This window comes from Gymnogyps californianus, chromosome 3 (genome assembly GCF_018139145.2).
Source record: "Gymnogyps californianus isolate 813 chromosome 3, ASM1813914v2, whole genome shotgun sequence".
In the NCBI taxonomy this organism is placed as follows: domain Eukaryota; kingdom Metazoa; phylum Chordata; class Aves; order Accipitriformes; family Cathartidae; genus Gymnogyps; species Gymnogyps californianus.
Window position 1 is genome coordinate 50,170,756 of NC_059473.1, and position 20,203 is coordinate 50,190,958.

The 20,203-nt window shown below is 37.1% G+C and overlaps 1 protein-coding gene across 1 annotated transcript in view; it reads left to right on the forward strand.

Moving 5' to 3' along the window:
- Nucleotides 1–20,203, forward strand: part of PDE10A (phosphodiesterase 10A) — a 197,713-nt gene that overhangs the window by 154,528 nt on the left and 22,982 nt on the right. Inside the window, exons 10-17 of the mRNA XM_050893753.1 lie at nt 1,020–1,078; nt 4,949–5,000; nt 8,618–8,760; nt 10,956–11,048; nt 11,689–11,875; nt 13,317–13,459; nt 16,093–16,176; nt 19,080–19,230. Of these exons, the coding sequence (XP_050749710.1) occupies nt 1,020–1,078; nt 4,949–5,000; nt 8,618–8,760; nt 10,956–11,048; nt 11,689–11,875; nt 13,317–13,459; nt 16,093–16,176; nt 19,080–19,230 (912 nt within the window). The remainder of the gene's footprint in view (nt 1–1,019; nt 1,079–4,948; nt 5,001–8,617; nt 8,761–10,955; nt 11,049–11,688; nt 11,876–13,316; nt 13,460–16,092; nt 16,177–19,079; nt 19,231–20,203) is intronic.

Genomic DNA, 20,203 nt, shown 5'->3' on the forward strand with positions numbered 1-20,203 from the left:
ACAAAATGTAACATGGAAAGTTTAGTTTAAGCCTGTCCGTTGGTCATTTTCATTTCTCTCCCTTCTGCTAAGCAGAAGGCTTACCCTTCCTAAGTTTTTGCATGAGAAGAATGCAAGAGTTTTGATCTGGCATTGGGCCGTACCTACCAGACTCACAGCTGGGCTTTAGGAAGTAGTGTGTATCAAGAAGTTGTACCTAGTTAACTAATTATATGCAAGAGTAAGGCCTGTGAATGTAGTTTGTGATATTTTGTATATTTAGTCATATCTGCATTGCACAGATGAAATATATTACTAGTTCTGAGTTATATTTTATTGTGTAAAAGGTACAAACAGTAGAGGCTTGTTTTCTTTTTTTGACCTCAGTGCTTGCTCTAGTAATATACAGATGTACAGTTGTACTTTAGATACAGAGTATGCAATTAGGTGAAGTAAAAATACAGTTCAAAGCTTTGCTTCATCTAACACTTCGCTTCTAAAATGTAGTATGCATACTATTTTCTGTGTTCATATTCATGCTGATTTCTCCCAAAGTTGAGCATATATCATCTGCTACTTAGCTTACTTAAACTTGCCTGATGTCAGTCTTCAGTTGTGTCTACATGCTACTTTGCAATCTGGAAAAAAGTGGTAAAAGTATGGTAAGGAAGAAAGCAAACAAAATATTTGACATTCTCAGAAGAGCTGAGGGTCTGGATAAGGAGGTGTCGTTGACTCCATAACCACATTCAGTGGCAGCCTTTGAGGCAGCATAAACAAGTATAACAACCTACCTCTTTCAAAGAAGTCTTAAGAAAGATGTTACTTGCATTTCACAGTTTTAACTCAGCAGCTAGATAGCTAAGATTGAAGCCCAGCACACAAAGCCAGCTTTTAATTTTATACAGTGCTGTAACATATGTGTATGCTAGTAGTGGTATTTTTTTCATACAAATTAAATGGGTAGACTGTGTGACTTCAGTTTCCCTCTGACTTCAGTGTTCTTCTGGAGCAAATGATAACGTGATCTGTCCTTCCAGGTGTGCCGGGGCCTTGCCAAGCAGACTGAACTGAATGACTTCTTGCTTGATGTATCGAAGTAAGTGTGATTTTCACTGTACTCTCATCAATTTATTTTGATGAGATTTTCTAACATGGCTTTTCCAATCTACCTGTGTTCTACACTGTAGCTCGCAAGCAGGTGCGAAGGCGTACCTCGGAGGGTGGGCAAACCAGCACAGGGACAAGAACGAATGATGTGGGTGGCAGTGGTGTATGCCTGTTAAACTTTTTTTTTGGTGATGGTGCACAAGGAAATGTAACATGTGATTATACCTTACAGAATTTGTTTACGCTTGTGGTCTTTTGCATGCGTTTTTTGCCTTTTTTTTCCCCCTTTTCTGACAGACTTAAACGTAACCCTCTTTTGAGAAGTGACAAAAAGGCTTGCTGTCTCTTTTCATGGTCAATTTTAGAAGGTTTGAAAGGACTTTGCGAAAAGTTAATTAGCTTGCTTCAGCTTCCCCCCCCTTTTTTTGGCATGTGTGTATACACACACACACATGCATAAGTATACGCACTTCAGGGATATATCCTTGAAGAATCAGGGCTGCCACACAATTGTTCTTCCCCTGCTTTTTCTGGAGGCTCTGTTTTCGTTTTCACAGACTGTAACTGCATGTAGTATGTTTTCTTTTCATTTCTTGTCACAATAAATGCAAGAATAAATTGAAAACAGTAAGAGTATGAAAGCTTGGACTTAGACTTGCAAAGTCAATTTAGTGTCCTAGGTGATCTGCTCTTCCTTCATCCCTTTTTCTTTGTTGCCGCTATTAACATCTTTAAATAGTAGAGATAGCCAATAAATTAAAAGACAAACCAGAGTTGTACTTTCGGTAAATCACAGTCTGAGGTGCTTAACAGTGTTTTATCAAACTAGTTGGTTGAAGAATTTCTAAGTACATCACAAAGGACTGATGATACTGTGGAAAAATGAGATGTCTCAGATTTTTGCTGTTACAAATGCTTCTGTGGGTCTTGATGAACAATTCTCAAACTGATGAGATTAGAGGACATCCAAGATTCCTATGCCATTGCTCAGGAATGCAGGCAGCCGAGTCGACCTGGCTGGAATGGGGAGTGATACACCTCAGGGAGGTGTCTACCCCTTGCAAGGAGGGCAAGCTGGTTGTATCCAGATGTTTTTGCTAGCTTTTTTCCTAAGGGACGACCTCTTTTTTTATTTCAGCTTAGGTTCAGAGTGTGTCTCCTAAAGGGCACTCTCATCATTCTCTTGCCAGAGCTACACACTTGCTGCAGCGTCTTGCACCATTATGTTCCTTTCCAGAGTGCTTTTATGTTGCTAACATCTATACCGAGCTAGTTTACCAGAGAACTCTGGATTAATCTACCCAAATTTATGGGCTGGTGACGTGGTTTAACCCCAGCTGGCAACTAAGCACCATGCAGCTGCTCTCCCCTCCTCCCTCCCACTGGGATGGGGAGGAGGATCGGGAAAAAAAGTAAAACTCATGGGTTCAGATAAGAGCAGTTTAATAAATAAAGTAAAATAAAATACAATACTAACAATAATAGTAATAAAAATATAGTAATAATAATAGTTGTAATGAAAAGGAATATAACAAATAAAAAGAGAGAAATAAAACCCAAGAAAAGACAAGTGATGCACAATGCAATTGCTCACCACCCGCTGACCGATGCCTGAGCAGCGATCCACCCCCCCTGGCCAACTCCCCCAGTTTGTATACTGAGCATGACGTTCTTTGGTATGGAATATCCCTTTGGCTAGTTCAGGTCAGCTGTCCTGGCTGTGCTCCCTCCCAGCTTCTTGTACACCTGTGTCGTGGTTTAACACCAATCAGCAACTCAGCACCACGCAGCCGCTTCCCCTTCCCCCCTCCCAGTGGGGTGAGGAGGAAGAAAGGGAAAAAAAAAAGTAAAACTCGTGGGTTGAGATAAGAACAGTTTAATAACTAAAGTAAAATATAATACTAACAATAGTAATACTGAAATATAATAATAATAAAAGTAATGAAGAGGAATATAACAAAAAAAAGGAGGCGGGGGGGAAGGAAAAAAACCGCAGTGATGCACAATGCAGTTGCTCACCACCCGCTGACCAATGCCCCAGCAGCGATCCGCCCCTCCTGGCTAACTCCCCCCTGTTTATATACTGGGCATGATGTTCCATGGTATGGAATACCCCTTTGGCTAGTTCAGGTCGGCTGCCCCAGCTATGCTCCCTCCCAGCTTCTTGCACACCTGCTTGCTGGCAGAGCATGGGAGACTGAAAAGTCCTTGGCTTAAGATAAGCGCTACTTAGCAACAACTAAAACCTCAGAGTGTTATCAACATCATTCTCACACTAAATCCAAAACCCAGCACTGTACCAGCTACTAAGAAGAGAGTTAACTCTGTCCCAGCCGAAACCAGGACAACCTGCTTGCTGGCAGAGCATGGGAAAAGTCCTTAACTTAGGATAAGCACTACTTAGCAACAACTAAAACCTCAGTGTGTTATCAACGTTATTCTCACACTAAATCCAACACACACTATACCAGCTACTAGGAAGAAAATTAACTCTATCCCAGCCAAAACCAGGACAGCTGGCAATTTACTCTTGGTACATAGTACTGAGATTGTTTTAAAGAACTTTGTAATTAGTTTAAATTTTTAAGATAAAAAATACAATAAATGCTGCAAATGTTTAATGTGTATTTCTATAAGAAAATACCTCTCATACAGCATTATCAATTGCTAGAATTGTTTAGTTTTAACACAAATGAAACCCTGTGTTTTGAGCCACAAAATTGGGATATCATTTAATAACTTTATGAACTTCAGGTAGGTAAAGACTTGCACTAGCAAGAAAATAATTAGTTTCCTCTTAGAAAGGGTCTGTACCTTTTCTTACATGGAAAGAGGGTTTCCTATTCAGTGAGGAAATTGTTAGCGTGCAATGTCACTGGGACATGTTCTGTAACATTTTAGAAAGGGCATAGTATGCAGTGCTCCACCTCTTCATGTCCCTGACAATGTAAGACTAGGGTATTATATATTTCCTTTCCACCAGACCCAAACAGAACTGAGCTGTATATATGTTCAAGGCCATGGGACAATGTCTTTCTGTCTGCTGGGAACATTGTAATCCGAGGGTTATTAAGACTTGGCATGTGGAAGATTTAGACTTCTTTTATTAATAAGTTTGACCTTTATATTTCAATGTTCTTGACTGTCCTTGGACAGTTACCACTTCGCTGTGAAACTGAGATACCTTTTTTTTTTAAGTCACAAAATCAGTCTTTTTCTGCACCTTCAACATGCTACGCCTGGGTTGACAGAGAAGACTCGTTAAGAGTTTTATAAATTGTTGCCTTTTAAATAGTGTTAAGGGTTGGATAATATGACGTGAATTTAGCTACAATACATAGTTTTCATTAGTTCTCAGTACATCGTCCTCTATACATAAACCTAATGAGATATTTTGAAAACATGTAGATAATATATATCAGCAATGGAAGAATTATTATTTTTTTTTAATCTTTTGGATTGCTTTTCTTTTCCTTTTTACTTCTCCTTTTAAAATTTTCAGTGTGTAAAGGGTGCCAAAGCATTTTGATACATTCTTGGTGTTGCTCAGCAGGGGCCTATTCAATCCATGGTAGGCAATGTTTGGTAGTCTTTTCCTTTTCTACAGAGAAAATTCTACATGTTATAGAGAATATTCTACAATTCTGTCATTGTAGAATAATGGCTTAAAGGAACAGAGCTAGGGCCATTTCTCAATTCCCTTGTGCTGTAGCAAGCCAGTCAGTGATTTTCAAGGTGCAGAGGTTTGTCCTCACCTATTCGGGCTCCACTGTTAAGCGGCTGTGAAACAAGAGCACGTGACAGCCATTTGAGAAGAGTTTGACAATGCTAATATTTACTGACTTCTCTTTCTCTGCAGAACGTATTTTGATAATATAGTTGCAATAGATTCTCTACTTGAACATATAATGGTAAGTTGTCTTTTTTACTGTTTCTTTTTCACCTAAGTTTATTAGTCTTAGTTATTAAAGTCCTTCATTCTCTTTTCCTTAAAGTAAGACATTGCATCATTGAAATGTATGAGCTGTTTATAATGGACACGTAATACAAACAGTATTAACGTCTCTATATGGAAGAAGGTGGCAAAAGTCAGCTTGATTTTTCGTTGTCACAACAACTTTGTTTCACTGCTTTCATAAGTAATGAAATGTGCTGTCTCTGAACTAAATAGTTACTATCGTGTTTTAGAGGAGGTTTGAAAATTGTAACAGAAAGACTTCTGGTGGTTTGTTTGGGTTTTTTTTTTTTATTTCAGCTTGTTGTATTGATTCCTTTTTCCTAAATTCAATTTGCTACATGCTGCAAATCACTCCTGAACAAGTTATTGTCTATAGGAAGGACTAGAAGTCAAACATTAGTCCTAGAGTATTTCTTCCAGTTGCTGAATGAGATGTGCAAGACAGGACATCCCTTTTGCTTTGCAAAAGTATTTACACCCATAACTAGAGCGATGGAGTCAGTCAATGTTTTAAAAAAAACACTAAAGCCAAGTCCATTGAAATAACTAATCAATGAATTAAAGTACAGTTCAGAAACAGTTTATAATTTTCTGAATCAGTTGTGAATTTAGAATTGTTTCCTGAATAGTGTTTACAAATACATATGGACTGGTTGTTCGTAGCACATTTTGAATGTTTTGATACATGAATCAGGCTTTTTAGCTTTAGGCACAATCATTGCATACTGCAGTTCTTTTTCCTGAATGTAAATCTTAATCAGGTCTGTGATACTATTGTTTTAATTTGTGTATTCAAAAAATTACTCTTCAACAGTACTCCAATATTTGCTCCAGTCTTCACAGTGATATTCTTAGCCAGAGTATTCAAAGACAACAAACTTAGAATGCAAACAATATTAAAGTGGTTTTATTTAGAAACTTGAATTAGTAATGGAAAATATTCTGCAGTGTTTGTCTTATTCTAGTTAGTACACAGTCAAGAATTCTGCACATAGGACACATTTCTGAACATTGACTTTTCCAATTTAAATGAACTGCTTAAAAATAGCTTAACATTTAAAAGAACTGGTGTAGTATAACATATGGCATTGAGAACAAATATTGATATTCTTCCCTGTTCTTCCCTATGAATAGAGGTCTGGTGGAAAACACAATTGGCAGTAAAATACGCTTACTCTTTCATCTTCTTTTCCAACACTTGGCCGCATCATGATTCTACATTTTAACCTGCGTAGATGTTTCATATTCAGCTTCCTTTGTCAGCTGTAGCAGTTGGCTGTTTCTTGGGCCAATTAGTTGAATTACGTGTTTGCACATTTACTGCCATTTTATGAGAGTGTAATGTTATCATTATGTGGCTTATTCTGTGTCTCACAGTGAGAAAGAGTGGAACTCAATTTCGCCTCACTACTTCACCCTTTGGTGATTGCACTTAAAGTTTGATTTGTTCCTGTAATAATAAAGAAAAAAGTACAGGGATTTTAGCATTCTTTTCATTTTTATTTTCATTAAAATCCCTTAGTGAAGTTAGTGGTACAAGGGTGTTTTTGAATATAGATGCAAGGAGGGGAAGCAGAAGTTGAAGTTGCCTTGCAAATTTTCTTACCAATATGCTTGAGTAGTTACAAGCAACCTACCCAAAAGGTGGTCCCTGGCCTCCCTATTGACAATGCAAAGCATACCTTTTGTACTGATATTCCCCTTCAGCCACTGGCCTGGATTTGAGCTAGGGCTTTAGAGAAGTAAGACTTTCTCATCCCGTTAACTATTTCTCTCAATTAGTAGTGTTTAAGCAGTTATTTTTGAAAAGCATGAGTCATGACCAAGGTAAGTTCTTGAGTCATATGCATTAGAACACAAAAGTTTAATTGTATAAAATCAACACTGTGCTGTTGACTTTATAAAGAAATCTGATACAGTTTCACAATAGGTGTAGAGAAGCATTTACTGGACCCCTTGTCCTTTTTGCCACAGTTTACATTCACTCTGTTTTCAGCAAAGGAATAAATGGTGTGAGTGGTCGAGATCTTTAAACTTCTTAATGCTCTAAGTGGGAAATATTTCACAAAAGTTACCTCTTAGCTTGCAGTCTCCCTCACTTTCTGCTGCTCTGATGGAGCAAATGGAGTAGAAAGCAACAGAATCTTTCCAGCCACAGATTCTGTCGGTACGGGAGGGCCCTCCAAGTTTTGTAGAGTTGGTCTAGATGTTTTCTGTGCAGTTCGCATTACACAGCTCATATGACATAGGATTAGAGTCTCCCAACTAATGATTTATCGTCTCATAGGTTTTTTTCTGCCAAGGTCTAACATTAGTCTCTTTGCATTAATATGAAATGAAATATTCTAGGTTTTTGGTTTTATTTTTGAAAGACAAGACAGAAGGTGGGGAGGAAGTTAATTCATTCATATGGAAGTCTTGAGAATTCTTAAGACATGCCACCTGCATGCATTGCACACCAAGATGTAGTCAGCCTCTTTCTGTGGCTGAGTGACTAGATAGCTATTATATACAATTTTAAAAAGCTGAGCAAGATCCATCTCAGATCATGCTCTACCATGCAGTTACTATACTTTCTGAGCAGATAAGAAACACAGGAGACGTATCTGAATTGGACAGAGCAGGTTCTTGAACCTGACTATATGGCATCTTAAGTTAACACAGTGATCCTTGTTCGACTTCGGTTCACTCTTGCCTCTTGTTCTCAGAAAGTCCATTGTATGTCTGAGAAACATTTCAGTGAAGAGGTGCTGTGTTCCCGGGACAAGATTCTGTTCTGATGATCAGTGCTGGCTGGCAGTTAGTTTTGCTGACATAAAACCAGCTGGTTCAAAGTATGATAGAGACCATGCAAGGCTCTTGCTGTACTGTGGTACTTTCTTGACTATGGGCTTTGATTAGTTCATGTGGAACTACTAAGTCTCAGCTTTTGTGCGAGAACTGTCCCTAGCATGAGGAGGGTGCAGCCATTTCCTATACTGCTGCATAGGGCAATCCATAAAGACACTTCCAGTCTTCCCTATTTGTTCATTGTTATGTTTTACAGGCACATTTAGCTTTTTTAGAAACAAACACTAGCCTCTCTGTTATGTCTCTCTGCTGGATATTCAATACCAATATATTTGCATTGAAGATAAAGACAAAAAGCCAAATATGTTCTTAAGTCTTGCTATATCCTATCTGTTTAAAATCAAGTAAAGGTGAATAGTATCAAAACATAGAGGGAGGAAAGGTACCGTTTTGAAAAGCATTCCTTGTACTTGAAAAACAGTGTAATAGGAAAGCCTTTTTTCTTTTAGCAAACATTCGAGCCTCTAAAGATATTCCTGCATTTCTCAAAGAGAAGAACACTCTAATTTACAAAAAAAAAAATTGAATAAAAGACACACTTTCATTTTGAATTGTATCCTAAAACGTTGCTGTGAAGGTGGATGCTCCTTCCAACAGATTTTCATACTGGGTAATTTCTCAAAACTTTTATCTTCTAGGGACTTATGTTTTTATCAGATAAATGACTGAAGATAATCTAACTCATGACCGTTAACTCTAGGGTTTTTTTTTTGTCTATAGATATATGCAAAAAACCTGGTGAATGCAGATAGGTGTGCACTCTTCCAGGTTGACCACAAAAATAAGGAGCTGTATTCAGACCTTTTTGATATTGGAGAAGAAAATGATGGGAAACCTGTCTTCAAGAAGACCAAAGAAATAAGGTAAGAGTAGCTCGCAGAAGAATGCAGTTTCCTTATAACTACGGATGTGCAGGCATTTTATTACCCAGTCTCTGTGCCTATCTGCAGGTATCCTGACAATACTTGTCATACTGTGATATCATTCCCACCAGGACCCGCCTCCAGAAGGTAGTACTTCTGGGAATGACATTGCAGTGCCATCGAAACAACGTCTCTGAAGCTATAACGTCACTCCTGGAAATGCCGTCTTCCGGAGGCGGTCCTTTTGGAAATCATGTTGGGAAAAAAACAGAGGTGTTCTGAGGTAGGTAAAGGTGCAGGTAAAGGTGCACCTAATCCGTAGTCTGCCAGTATGGGACTTTTTTTCCCAAGAGGGTTCCCAAGAGGAATTGAAATTTGTGTGGTTCAAGCACATCCAAAGCAAGGAAATCACAATTTGTACTTCTTACAGATGGATTAGACATATGTAGAATCTAGTATGGACTGGTCATTGGTTTTGAAGATTTCACGTCCAGTAATTTAGTTTTACTTTTTCTCATGTGAATTTAGAGTATTTTCAAACTTTTAAATAATTGTGATTCTGAAGTATGCTTGAAGTGGTGAATTTGAAAATGTGTATGGGCTTGTAATGCATACATAGGATTCTCTGCCTAAAATTGATGTGTGTTTCTGCTTCAAGTCACAAGTATATAATTTTTACACGTATGCACATTTTTTTAATGAAAGAGGCAAAACAGCAAAGTAAATATAACATTTTTAACTTTTCAAAAATTGTGGCTCCTTAATAGATACAGATCGAGATTTTCAAAGACACACAGGTTTTAAACCTGCAACTTCTTAAAAAGACAGAAATGTATGACTAAATATCCTGCACTAAAATTTTGTTAAAATACTCAGCATAGATTTTCTCAGAATTTTTTTCATTTCCTCCTTATACTTCTAAAGTTCTAAGCCAGTATGAGATGTGATTCATGTCTTCACTTAGACTCCTTTAGACAAACTTACTCCCACTTACTACATTGTGTGAGTGAGAATGGAAGGAGTCAAAACTGGTGCAATTTACATACTGACAAGCAGGGAGGTGGTGTAAATTAAAGAAGGTGGCCTGCTTTAACCTACACTTTCATACTCCTCCTTGATAATTGTTTTTCTTGCTTATATCTTTCTGTCTTTTCTGTATGAAAATTATTGAAATGTTGACTCTGAGTGTGAGGGTGTGAGCCATTTCACGGGTGCTGTATACTGAAAGAGAAGTACAACTTAAATATCTGTAAGAAAGTGACATTGAGTCAGTCAGTCATCAGGAAGGAGCCTTAAGTTGGTGTGATGTACATATCATAGCAAGCAGCGGAAGAAACTAACTTAAAATCAGGTTTGCAGGGTGAAATCCTGTCAGCTTTGTCACTAACTTCAGTGGGGGAAGGATACTACCTGGGTACATTTAGATTTGAAAGTGTTCCACATGTGATTCTTTCTACTTATTTTTCTCCACAAATCCTTTTGTGCTTGTATGTCATAACTGTTTTATGTTGAAGAATTGAAAATTGTTTCCTCACAAGACAGACTTGTAGATTTTTCTGATTCAACTCCAGAATATATTTGTTGTGTTTAACTTTCTTGTGGTGACTAAGGGATGCAGTTAATACCATGGCATTGTTTGAATGTCATGAGATGAAACAAGCTAGTTATTCTGAAGTGTACATGGCAAACGCATATAATGTTCAGCTTTGAAATTTCCACTGGTCTTTTTCCAAAGTTTATTTTACCAAATCCACCTGCCCCCCCTGAAGAAACAAGCTCCATATTACCTATGATGTGTCTAAAGAAACAATGAATATTTAAAAGCAATGATAAAATCTATAGCTTGTAAAGGTAAACACAAGTCTCAGGTTCTGTACAAATATCATGTTTATTAGGCATAACCCCTAGGGTTATTGGAGACTGAATTTTTGTCACTAAAATGGTCATATTATGGCATCTTTTGTATTAAACTACGTAGTTATCTAAAATGTTTTCAGAAAGTATCTATTAGTATGTGCTTTGTTATTTTATTATTTACTACTAGTTGTTGTTTTGTAAGATTTTTCTCCTAAAAGCATCAAAATGACGCTGGTTGGGAACAAATATCCATTACCATCTCCAAGACAGACTCCACCAGAAAAATGTTTTTCCAGATAGTTCATATTGTGGCTAACACATATTTTTATTTTCTGCAGATTTTCTATAGAAAAAGGAATAGCTGGTCAAGTGGCAAGAACAGGAGAAGTCCTTAACATCCCTGATGCCTATGCAGATCCACGCTTTAACAGGTAGGATGTTACTCATAGGAGGGGAAGATAGCTCACCAAACCTTTTACTTAAATTTACTACTTAAATTTCATATTAGGATGTATTCATGGAGCTGTGATCCTCTGATGAGGAGATAACCTATAGATATCTATTTGAATGCTCTAGCCATCAGAGATATTTTTAAGATACAAATAAAAAGTATTATTTTTATCAAATATAAATATAATGGAGAAAAACTTACTTATTTTTCCTGTTAGGGAACTTTGCCCAGTTAGGTAGACTGTTGCTGATGTTCTTTATTAGCCTCTCTGCAATCTGATTAGTTTCAGGGGAGAAAAAAAAGCTCACTAGCAAATAGCATGCCTAAGTACCTGAATGTATTGTTTAATTTTATGAATAAGCTGACTGTACATTTGAGGAAGTATTAATTCTTTATCTTGCAAATGGAGGTTAAAGGATTAAAATGTTCCTTCTAAATATGACACAGTAGATGGAAATATTTGAGAGCTTTGAAGGTGAACTTCTTGCAGGTACTAATTACATCTACTTTAAAACTATTTAGTATATTGTACATCAACATTTCTGAGAATCACGGAATAGATATTAATTAATAATATTAACTCTTTTCTTTTTTTCCCTATGTCTTTTCTGGCTTTCCAGAGAAGTAGACCTCTACACAGGCTACACAACCAGAAATATCCTGTGCATGCCTATTGTAAGCCGAGGAAGTGTAATAGGTGTTGTGCAGATGGTGAACAAAATAAGTGGAAGTGCCTTCTCTAAAACTGATGAGAACAACTTTAAAATGTTTGCAGTCTTTTGTGCTTTAGCCTTACACTGTGCTAATGTAAGTTTTATTTACAGTTTTGTAAGCTGTTGGTTATAATGGGAAGACTTGGAATCCTACTTAAGGATTTTGATGTTCCAGATTATTAAAGTGATTCATAAGTCTGTTTCGTTGAATTAATGAGGAAACAGGAATCATTTAATTCTTTGCTGAATAATTGTATTTTAAGAGGATGATAGGGATTCATTTGATGCTTTCTGAAATAATTGTACTCTGGATACATCAATTTCATGTAGCTAAACTGAGAGAGCAGGCTCTGAAATGTGAATGGTATCTGCCTGTCTTCTCTTTTCCATTAGAAAGTATGATCCTTATTTATTTCTATGAATTTAGATCACGTTTTACAGATTTAATTGGGGGATGGAGATGTTATGTATTCTCTCGATTCCATATGTTTAATATTCAAAGATACCAATTTATACATTTATATGCTGTGCTATATACTCATAATTATCCACGCTTCTAGATAAGAGTGGATAGCTATTTTTGTTTTCAAACCCTTTATCGTCAGAAAAATTACTATTCCTGTAGGAAGTGTAAGCAATTTAATGATCATTACTGTACAAGTATAAAAATGCAATAAAACTGCAATGCAGAAGAAATGTGTCATGTTCATGGGAGGCAAGATACAATGCAATGCCAGTTAAGCCTGGTGATTTACATTAAGCCATTTTACCAACATCGTGCTGTTGGTATACTGGGGCAGCAAATTTTATTAACAATTACTTAAACTTGTTCCACATGACTCAAGGCAAGTAGAAAGGCCTGCATATAAATGAAACTTGGGACTATGCAATCACTCAATTGTGTGTGAGTTCACTCGTTTTAGATGGTGATGTTACCATTCAGGGCATACTGCTCGAGAGGATTATCTTTACTAGTAAAATTGTTGTGTCCTCACTTGTTTACAAACCATGCCACGTCTGCAATAGCTGTCTGAACCTCTCAATAATTAACTGTACTTATTTTTCACAGTTATTGCATAGTAATGTAGGTATGATAAACATCTCATGTACTTTTTACTGTGTGTAGGTAGCACTTATTTGTACCAATTAATAGCTGAATTCATGCAGTGGCACAAAATATGAATTGTGCCCTGTTATCAGTTTTCTTTCTGTTAGCAAGTTGCAAGGGACTGAGCTGTTTCTAACTCCTGAACTTTGATTCTTTTTTTTGGGAGAGCTCAGATGCAGTGAAAAGTCAGCCGAGCCTTAGATGTTTACCCGAGTAAGTAGATGCAGAATGATGTGATAGAAGGCCCAGTTTTCTAGAAGTAGTGAATTTCGTATAAACTGTCGCTTTTCTAATGTGTGAAGTTAAGCAGCCAAAAGCACTAAGGTTTTTGCAGATGTCTATTTTAAGAATAAGTACTTGAATACAGGAAAGAAATGTTTGTTTCTTTATTAAAATTTCACATTAATGAACGACTTCCCTTTTTCAGATGTACCACAGAATTCGCCATTCAGAGTGTATTTACCGTGTAACGATGGAGAAGCTATCCTACCACAGTGTTTGTACAGCAGAAGAGTGGCAAAACCTCATGCACTGTACACTGCCTCCCCATATTTATAAAGAAATTGAACTGTAAGTATTTTTCTTATATAGTGACAGTTGCATCTTGTATCAATGTTGTGGTTTAACCCCAGCCAGCAGCTAAGCACCACGCAGCTGCTTCCCCTTCCCCTGTCACAGTGGGATAGGGAGAAGGTAAAAAAATAAAGGTAAAATTCATGGGTTGAGATAAGAACAGTTTAATAACTAAACTAAAATAAAATCCACTACTAACTAAGAATAATAATAATATAATAATTATTATTATAATGAAAAGGAATATAACAAAAAAAAAAAAAAGAAATAAAACTCAAGAAAAGACAAGTGATGCACAATGCAATTGCTCACCACCCACTGACCGATGCCAGAGCCACAATCCGTGCCTCCTGGCCAACTCCCCCCTGTTTATATAGTGGGCATGATGTTCCATGGTATGGAATATCCCTTTGGCTAGTTCAGGTCAGCTGCCCCGGCTATGCTCCCTCCCAGCTTCTTGCACACCTGCTTGCTGGCAGAGCATGGGAAACTGAAAAGTCCTTAAATTAGGATAAGTGCTTCTTAGCAACAGCTAAAACATCAGCGTGTTATCAACATTATTCTCACACTAAATCCAAAACCCAGCACTGTACCAGCTACTAGGAAGAAAATTAACTCTATCCCAGCCGAAACCAGGACAGACGAATCTGTGAAAAAGATGATTTCCCCCCCCCACCCCCCCCAGGTGTAGTGGAGGGTTTTGTAGGATGCACTTTTATTATTGAACTATCCCAAAATCGTAGGGGTTTATCTCTGGCTTTTTTATACTTAGTTATACTTAACGACCTGTGAACAAAATTTATCTATCAAAGATGTAAAATAATACCTACGCAGAATGGTAGCATTTTCCTCAGGTAGCTACAGTAGTTGCTTTAAGCATTAGTTTATATGTAAGGATTGTAGAGATGAGCTGTCTTTCTGATAGTCGCACGTCACCAACAGCTCAGAGCCAGAGAGGGGGCTGAGCTGGAACATCAGTAGTTAACACCAAATGTATGATCTCATCCCCTTGTATCCATTTTAGAATAAAAGATTCAGCTCGTTCCTGGGATTTTCTGGGTTGTGTGTTTTTTGGTTTTGGTTTTTTGGGGGGGTAGAGGTGGGAATTGTTGTGGGTTTTTTTCGTGTGTGTGTTTTGTGCATCTGCTTGTGTTTCTTGAAGGGAGGGAAAGATGGATACAGATCTCCAAACTTCTGAAGATAGTTCAGGGTTATGAATCCCAGGTGCCAGAGTTTAGAGTTGCGGCCTAAATTTGGAGGAGGACTTCCCATCCAGCCTCTTAGGCTTTCTCTGAAAGAATTCGGTTGCTTTCAGCTCTCAAGGATCTACTGTGGGCTGAAGATGTACCTCTATCTGTATTTTATCAGTCAGTCCCCACTCAACCCTAACACCGGGATTCATCTCATTTTTTAGTCACTGTTTTTGGCCCAGGTACCTAAAATCAGAACTCTATGATATTGAGTCACAAAATCTGAGTTGTCTTTGTAAACCTAATCTCCGGAGCTCGCTCACTCCTGTCAGGTGCTGAGCATTGTCACTGTGAGTGAGCAAAGCATGCAAGCATATGCTTAACAGGGGCTGCACACAGTTAAAGTTCACTACATGCTGAAGTGTTTTGCTTGAACGCCAGAGTATTAGCAGCTGGCAGGATTTAACCCTAATAGAAGCTTATTCTTTGCAATACAATTTCTTGTGCTTTGTTAGATGATATTATATAACCCACCTCCTCAGCAAAAATGACTTTTACTTGCAAAGATGACAGGTTTCATTCTAAATTATATTAACATCCTTTAGTTCAAGCAATTGGAATACATTTAACCGTTTTCCAAGCAATTCAGCTACTTTCAGCTCTCTTGCACCTGCTGTGCTGTTCAGTATGCCACGTACGCACAAGCCTTTAGCTGGGTTCAATGGAAAGTAAATAGAAGACTTGAGCACAGCAGGTGCAGGGAAAGGGGTTAATTAATAATCGAAGGACAAACAGTTATGCTGAGCGGGTCCCTAATATTAGGCCTAAATGTTGATATCGGGAGAGGCGAGAAGTCCTCAGCTAATGAAACATAAAAACCGCAGTATTAAATGTTTGATTTTTGAAGTTTGGGCTTAATTTCTATTAGTCAGTAAAAGTTGATTTTTTTCCTCGATCAAAATTAGAGCGACTCTCACCGAATTCGTGACAGAAATTATTGAAAAAAAGCCAGTAAATATGTTATTAGAGACATCATCTTTACAATTCCTGGGAGGAACATCTGGAATATTTTAGGAGTGACTGTAAAGCTCTCATCATTCCTGTAGAACAAAGATTTTTGTACATTACTTAAGCAATAGATTCTTAAATAAAGATTTGTGTTTTTATTAACTAAACAAAGCCAAAGGCTAACGGTTGAACTCAATGATCTTAAGGGTCTTTTCTAACCTAAATGATTCTCTGGTTCTATGAGCATAGTTCCATTTCCTTAGGAAATATCTTAACTTACATTGCTGGAAAATATAACCTGTAAAGTCAGTTTTCTGTGTATATTCAGAAACAAGTGAATGCTATCAGATATACATTACCTAGTCATTTTCACTTGCTTTTAGTAAGAATGAAAAGGTGTTTGTCCTTACTAAGCTGAAACTTTCTTCTTAGGTACCACTTTGATATCAGTCCGTATGAGGATGTCTGGCCTGCCATTTTTGTCTACATGGTTCACCAGTCCTGTGGGACAGCCTGGTATGAAGTACATGATTTATTGCTTTAATTCTGTTATGTATGAGTTTATTTATTAGGAAATTTTGAGATCATTATTTTCTTATTCAAGGTCTTATTTTCTTTGGACTTTTTTTACTATGTCTGGTCTGTACAGGGCTGTAATAAGCAGGCTGGATTTCTTGTCCCAGCTTCTTGGTCTTCAGTTAAAAAAATTTGAGAACAGCCAGGTAAAAGAATTCATTGTATCATCCAAGCAGTTGTCCTTCCAATATATAGAAGTATTGTTTGGTTCTGAGATGAGATTGCTTTTCAGACAGAAGATGGTGAAGATATTAAAGGTACTCTTGCCAAAAAGGAGAGAAGGTCCATGAACACTGATTTTTCAAATATATAGTTGCTGAAATTAATATAGTATATGGTTAAAATAATGCAAGGTTAGATGTTATCTTGCTAAATAAATCAGTTATCGGCATCACTGTGCATTAATTATGGAAGTGAATGATTTTCAAATGAAATGTTTCGTTTATTGTCCTTTCTCTTGGTGTCCATTATCATTACTAAGATCGGTAGTCTCTTGGCTAAGTATGTCCCATTGCTGAAAGAAAGGAGCTGCGCCGAATTATGGAAAAAATCTACAGATGGGCAATTGAAAGGGGAAGTATCTCCCTGCAAAAAGGAGCAACATTTAGGAAACATTTGCTGGTGACTGTTTCATCTTAGTAACTGGATGAACCTCCATGCCCTCAAAGCATACAGTCAAACCTGAGGGTCATTCTCATGTCTTCTTCAATACTGCAAAATGGGTGACTGTTCTAAATACAGTTCTCTACTGCTCAGTGTAGTTAGCTTGTTTCCATTCCTGACTGAATGGCTGTGGATGCAGGATTGGGGTTCAGATTTTCAGCTAAGTTCTGTTCTTTTCCCTCTCTGTCTCCCAGTCTCTTTCTTTCAAGGTGTAACTGATGGGAAAGGATTGATATCTACTTGACACTTTTCAAATGAGTCTCAGCTTTCACATATAACGTTAAAGAAACAAAAGTGAGGAAAATATTTGAAAAGGAGGCTGTTGGGACTGGACTTGTATTTAATTTCTGAAAGAACAAAACTTCTCAACCCTCTGAAACAAGTACAGCTATTTTAGGACTAAAATTTGATTTTTAAGATATTGAGGAGTAATGTTGTGCCTTTAAGTATACATCTATGTAACGTATAACTGTCCTGTCCGGGGAGGATTTTGGAGAAAAATCTGTGATACTCACTACATTTTCTTTGCTCTCATGAAGAAATAATCTTTTACTGCTTTAATCAAGTATACAAAATACAGCAGTGGAGGAAGTAATAGTATTCTACGTTACAGCATCATTGGTAATGATTTTCCCTTTGCCTACAACTGTACTATCCCATTGAGTTGATATTGGACGTAGATGGAAGTGACTGTTGTGAAATTCTGAATTATGATGTACTATTTCAAACAGTAGTTCTAACAATTGTTCTAGAGCTGAATGACTTAACTTTCTCGAATTAAAAAAGAAAGCCTAAAGCTTTTTTGAAAGACAATATGCCTCCTTTTTTTCTAATGTCAGACTATGGCTAAGAAGAAGAGTTACCTTGCTCAGCACACAACCATAGAAATATGTTTTATATCTAACTGGCTCCATATAGTAGATGTGTTTACATTTTTACATATAGGTCAGAGACATTGAGCTTTGTTTTCTCAGCCCACATGTACTGCAAAACTAGAACATTAATACCACTTCCCTGAGATACTCAAGAAATTATCAAAACATGGAACTTAAAACAAAGTCAAACCACAGTAACAGGGGAAAAAATGAGAATAAAGGAAAACTGATCTGTTTATGAGGGAAAAAGTCAGTGACTTGGGACTCTGGCATCTTCAGTTCAGTTCTGGGCTCAAGTGTAATATTTCCTTTTCACCCCGGGCTGCTCGTATTAGGTACTTTAGAAAATTTTACCTGATATCTAATCTGTGCCTGAATTTCCCATCTGTAAACAAAAAGTATTCAGCTTTCCTTTCAAAGGGACATCAGTAGATAAAGTCTATTAAAGATTGTGTAGAGCTCTGGTACTACAGAATATGAACTCTCCCAGAGGTGTTTTTGATGAGCATATAAGCCGAACATAACAATTACTTTATTACTGCTTTTTATTATTACCTTAGTGAAAATACTCTTGATCATAAATTCATTTTGCTTGTCTATATTAATAGCAAAAATATAAAAAAAAAATCTTTAAGAAATAATCCCATAAATGCTATAGATTTGGGGCATTTTCATGGTTGACTGACAATTACGTAACAAAATATTGTTTGGTGAAAAATGAAGAAACAGTGAAATGTGAATTTCTGTTCATTTGGCCAAACTGGCAAAAAATCTTAGTCTTGGAAAAAGTAAAATCTTCTTTTCACGATGTCAATATGGAGTATCTCAACTTCTTTTATTCAAAACAATTTATGCATTTGGCTTTTGACTGAAATTTTAATTTAAACAGGGTTATTTCTTCTGTGTCATTTGCTTAAAACCCCCTAATTTTCTGTTTTGATCACGAATTATGTTTTCAAATTGTCCATTAGATGCAGAGTTTCACTATTTGGCAGGTGGAATAGATAACAATTTAAAGAAACCACATTTCAAGTTTCTGGGAGCACGGAAGGTTATGCAATTGTGTTGCCTGAGCTGAGTAGCTTGACTTATGTTCCAGAACTTTACAGATTAAACTAAGAGCATTGTCAGGTATTCACACTCCTCTGTCCTTGCCAAAACTTGAATGACTCTCGTAATCAATGAGTCATCTGCAATGAGAGTCAATCCTAGCAAGAAGAGTAAATCAAAGAGCATCTTTTCTCCTCTGTTGGTTTTTTTCCCCGTTCTTATTTCTTGTCTCTGACCAAATTAATTGCTTTCTAGCTTTGAACTTGAAAAGCTATGCCGATTTACTATGTCTGTGAAGAAGAATTATCGCCGTGTGCCCTACCACAACTGGAAGCATGCAGTTACCGTTGCACATTGCATGTATGCCATACTTCAGAACAACCAGGGGCTTTTCACTGATCTAGAGGTAGGTGAGATGATTGTATCAGTTGCTAGACCTCATCAGAGTTATCAGCCGTTGTGGAAGTACATTTTCTATGCTAGGGTTTTGCTGTCAGCTTGGGCAGAGTGTATATAAAGGTCCCTGCAGAGGAATGGGGGGGAGTAGAAAGCTTGAGGAAGGAGAATTACTCAGATTCCTAATCCTAGTCTTTCCTTCACGTTTTTCAGGTCTGCCCACTGCAGAAGCAGTAGCAGATTTGCTATAAATTCATGTCCACATTTTGATGTTCTCCCTGCCCACTTACAACCACAGTCTTTATTTTAATTATTTAACTAACTGTCAGATCTGTAATAAGGGAAGGGAAACACCCTGGATCTTGAACCCGGTGAGGTCTGGGAGATCCTGAATAGGAGGACAAGGGTTACAGAGATGGTTGACATATGTGAGTAAAGGAGAAGAGTAGAAAGGATGGAAGGAAAACAGTCGTCCAAATGTGCTAATTCACTGATTAACTTTTATTATACTACAGTTTTCCTTAGTGTGTGTGTACATATTTTAAAGATAAATGGATAGTGTTTAAAAAAATCAGGAAAAAAAATACTTTGAATAGATCACTAACTGGAAAAGTTATAACAATAAAATGGAAGGCTTAGAATGGTTAAATGTTAATATACACTATGAAGAACTGTCACTTGTTTTTTTCCAAATGATGGTAGGTGCAACTGGGAGTGCTGTCTATTATTAATACTACCTGAAACTTCTGACTGGGAGAACCTGTTTTCAGTTGTGTATAACTTTGCCAAATACTAGCCATTTGGGCTGTAATTTTCCAAACTTCATGACTTCCTCAAGCTAATTCATGTGGGGAAATTTCAGCCAAAATTGTTTGGCTCTTTTAAAGAAGCATGCTAGGGGAAATCAAGTTTTTGTTCAGTGTATAAGGGTAAAATAAAATTTGGTGATCTTTCCTTTGAAAAGGTCTAGTTTATTCTGCTGG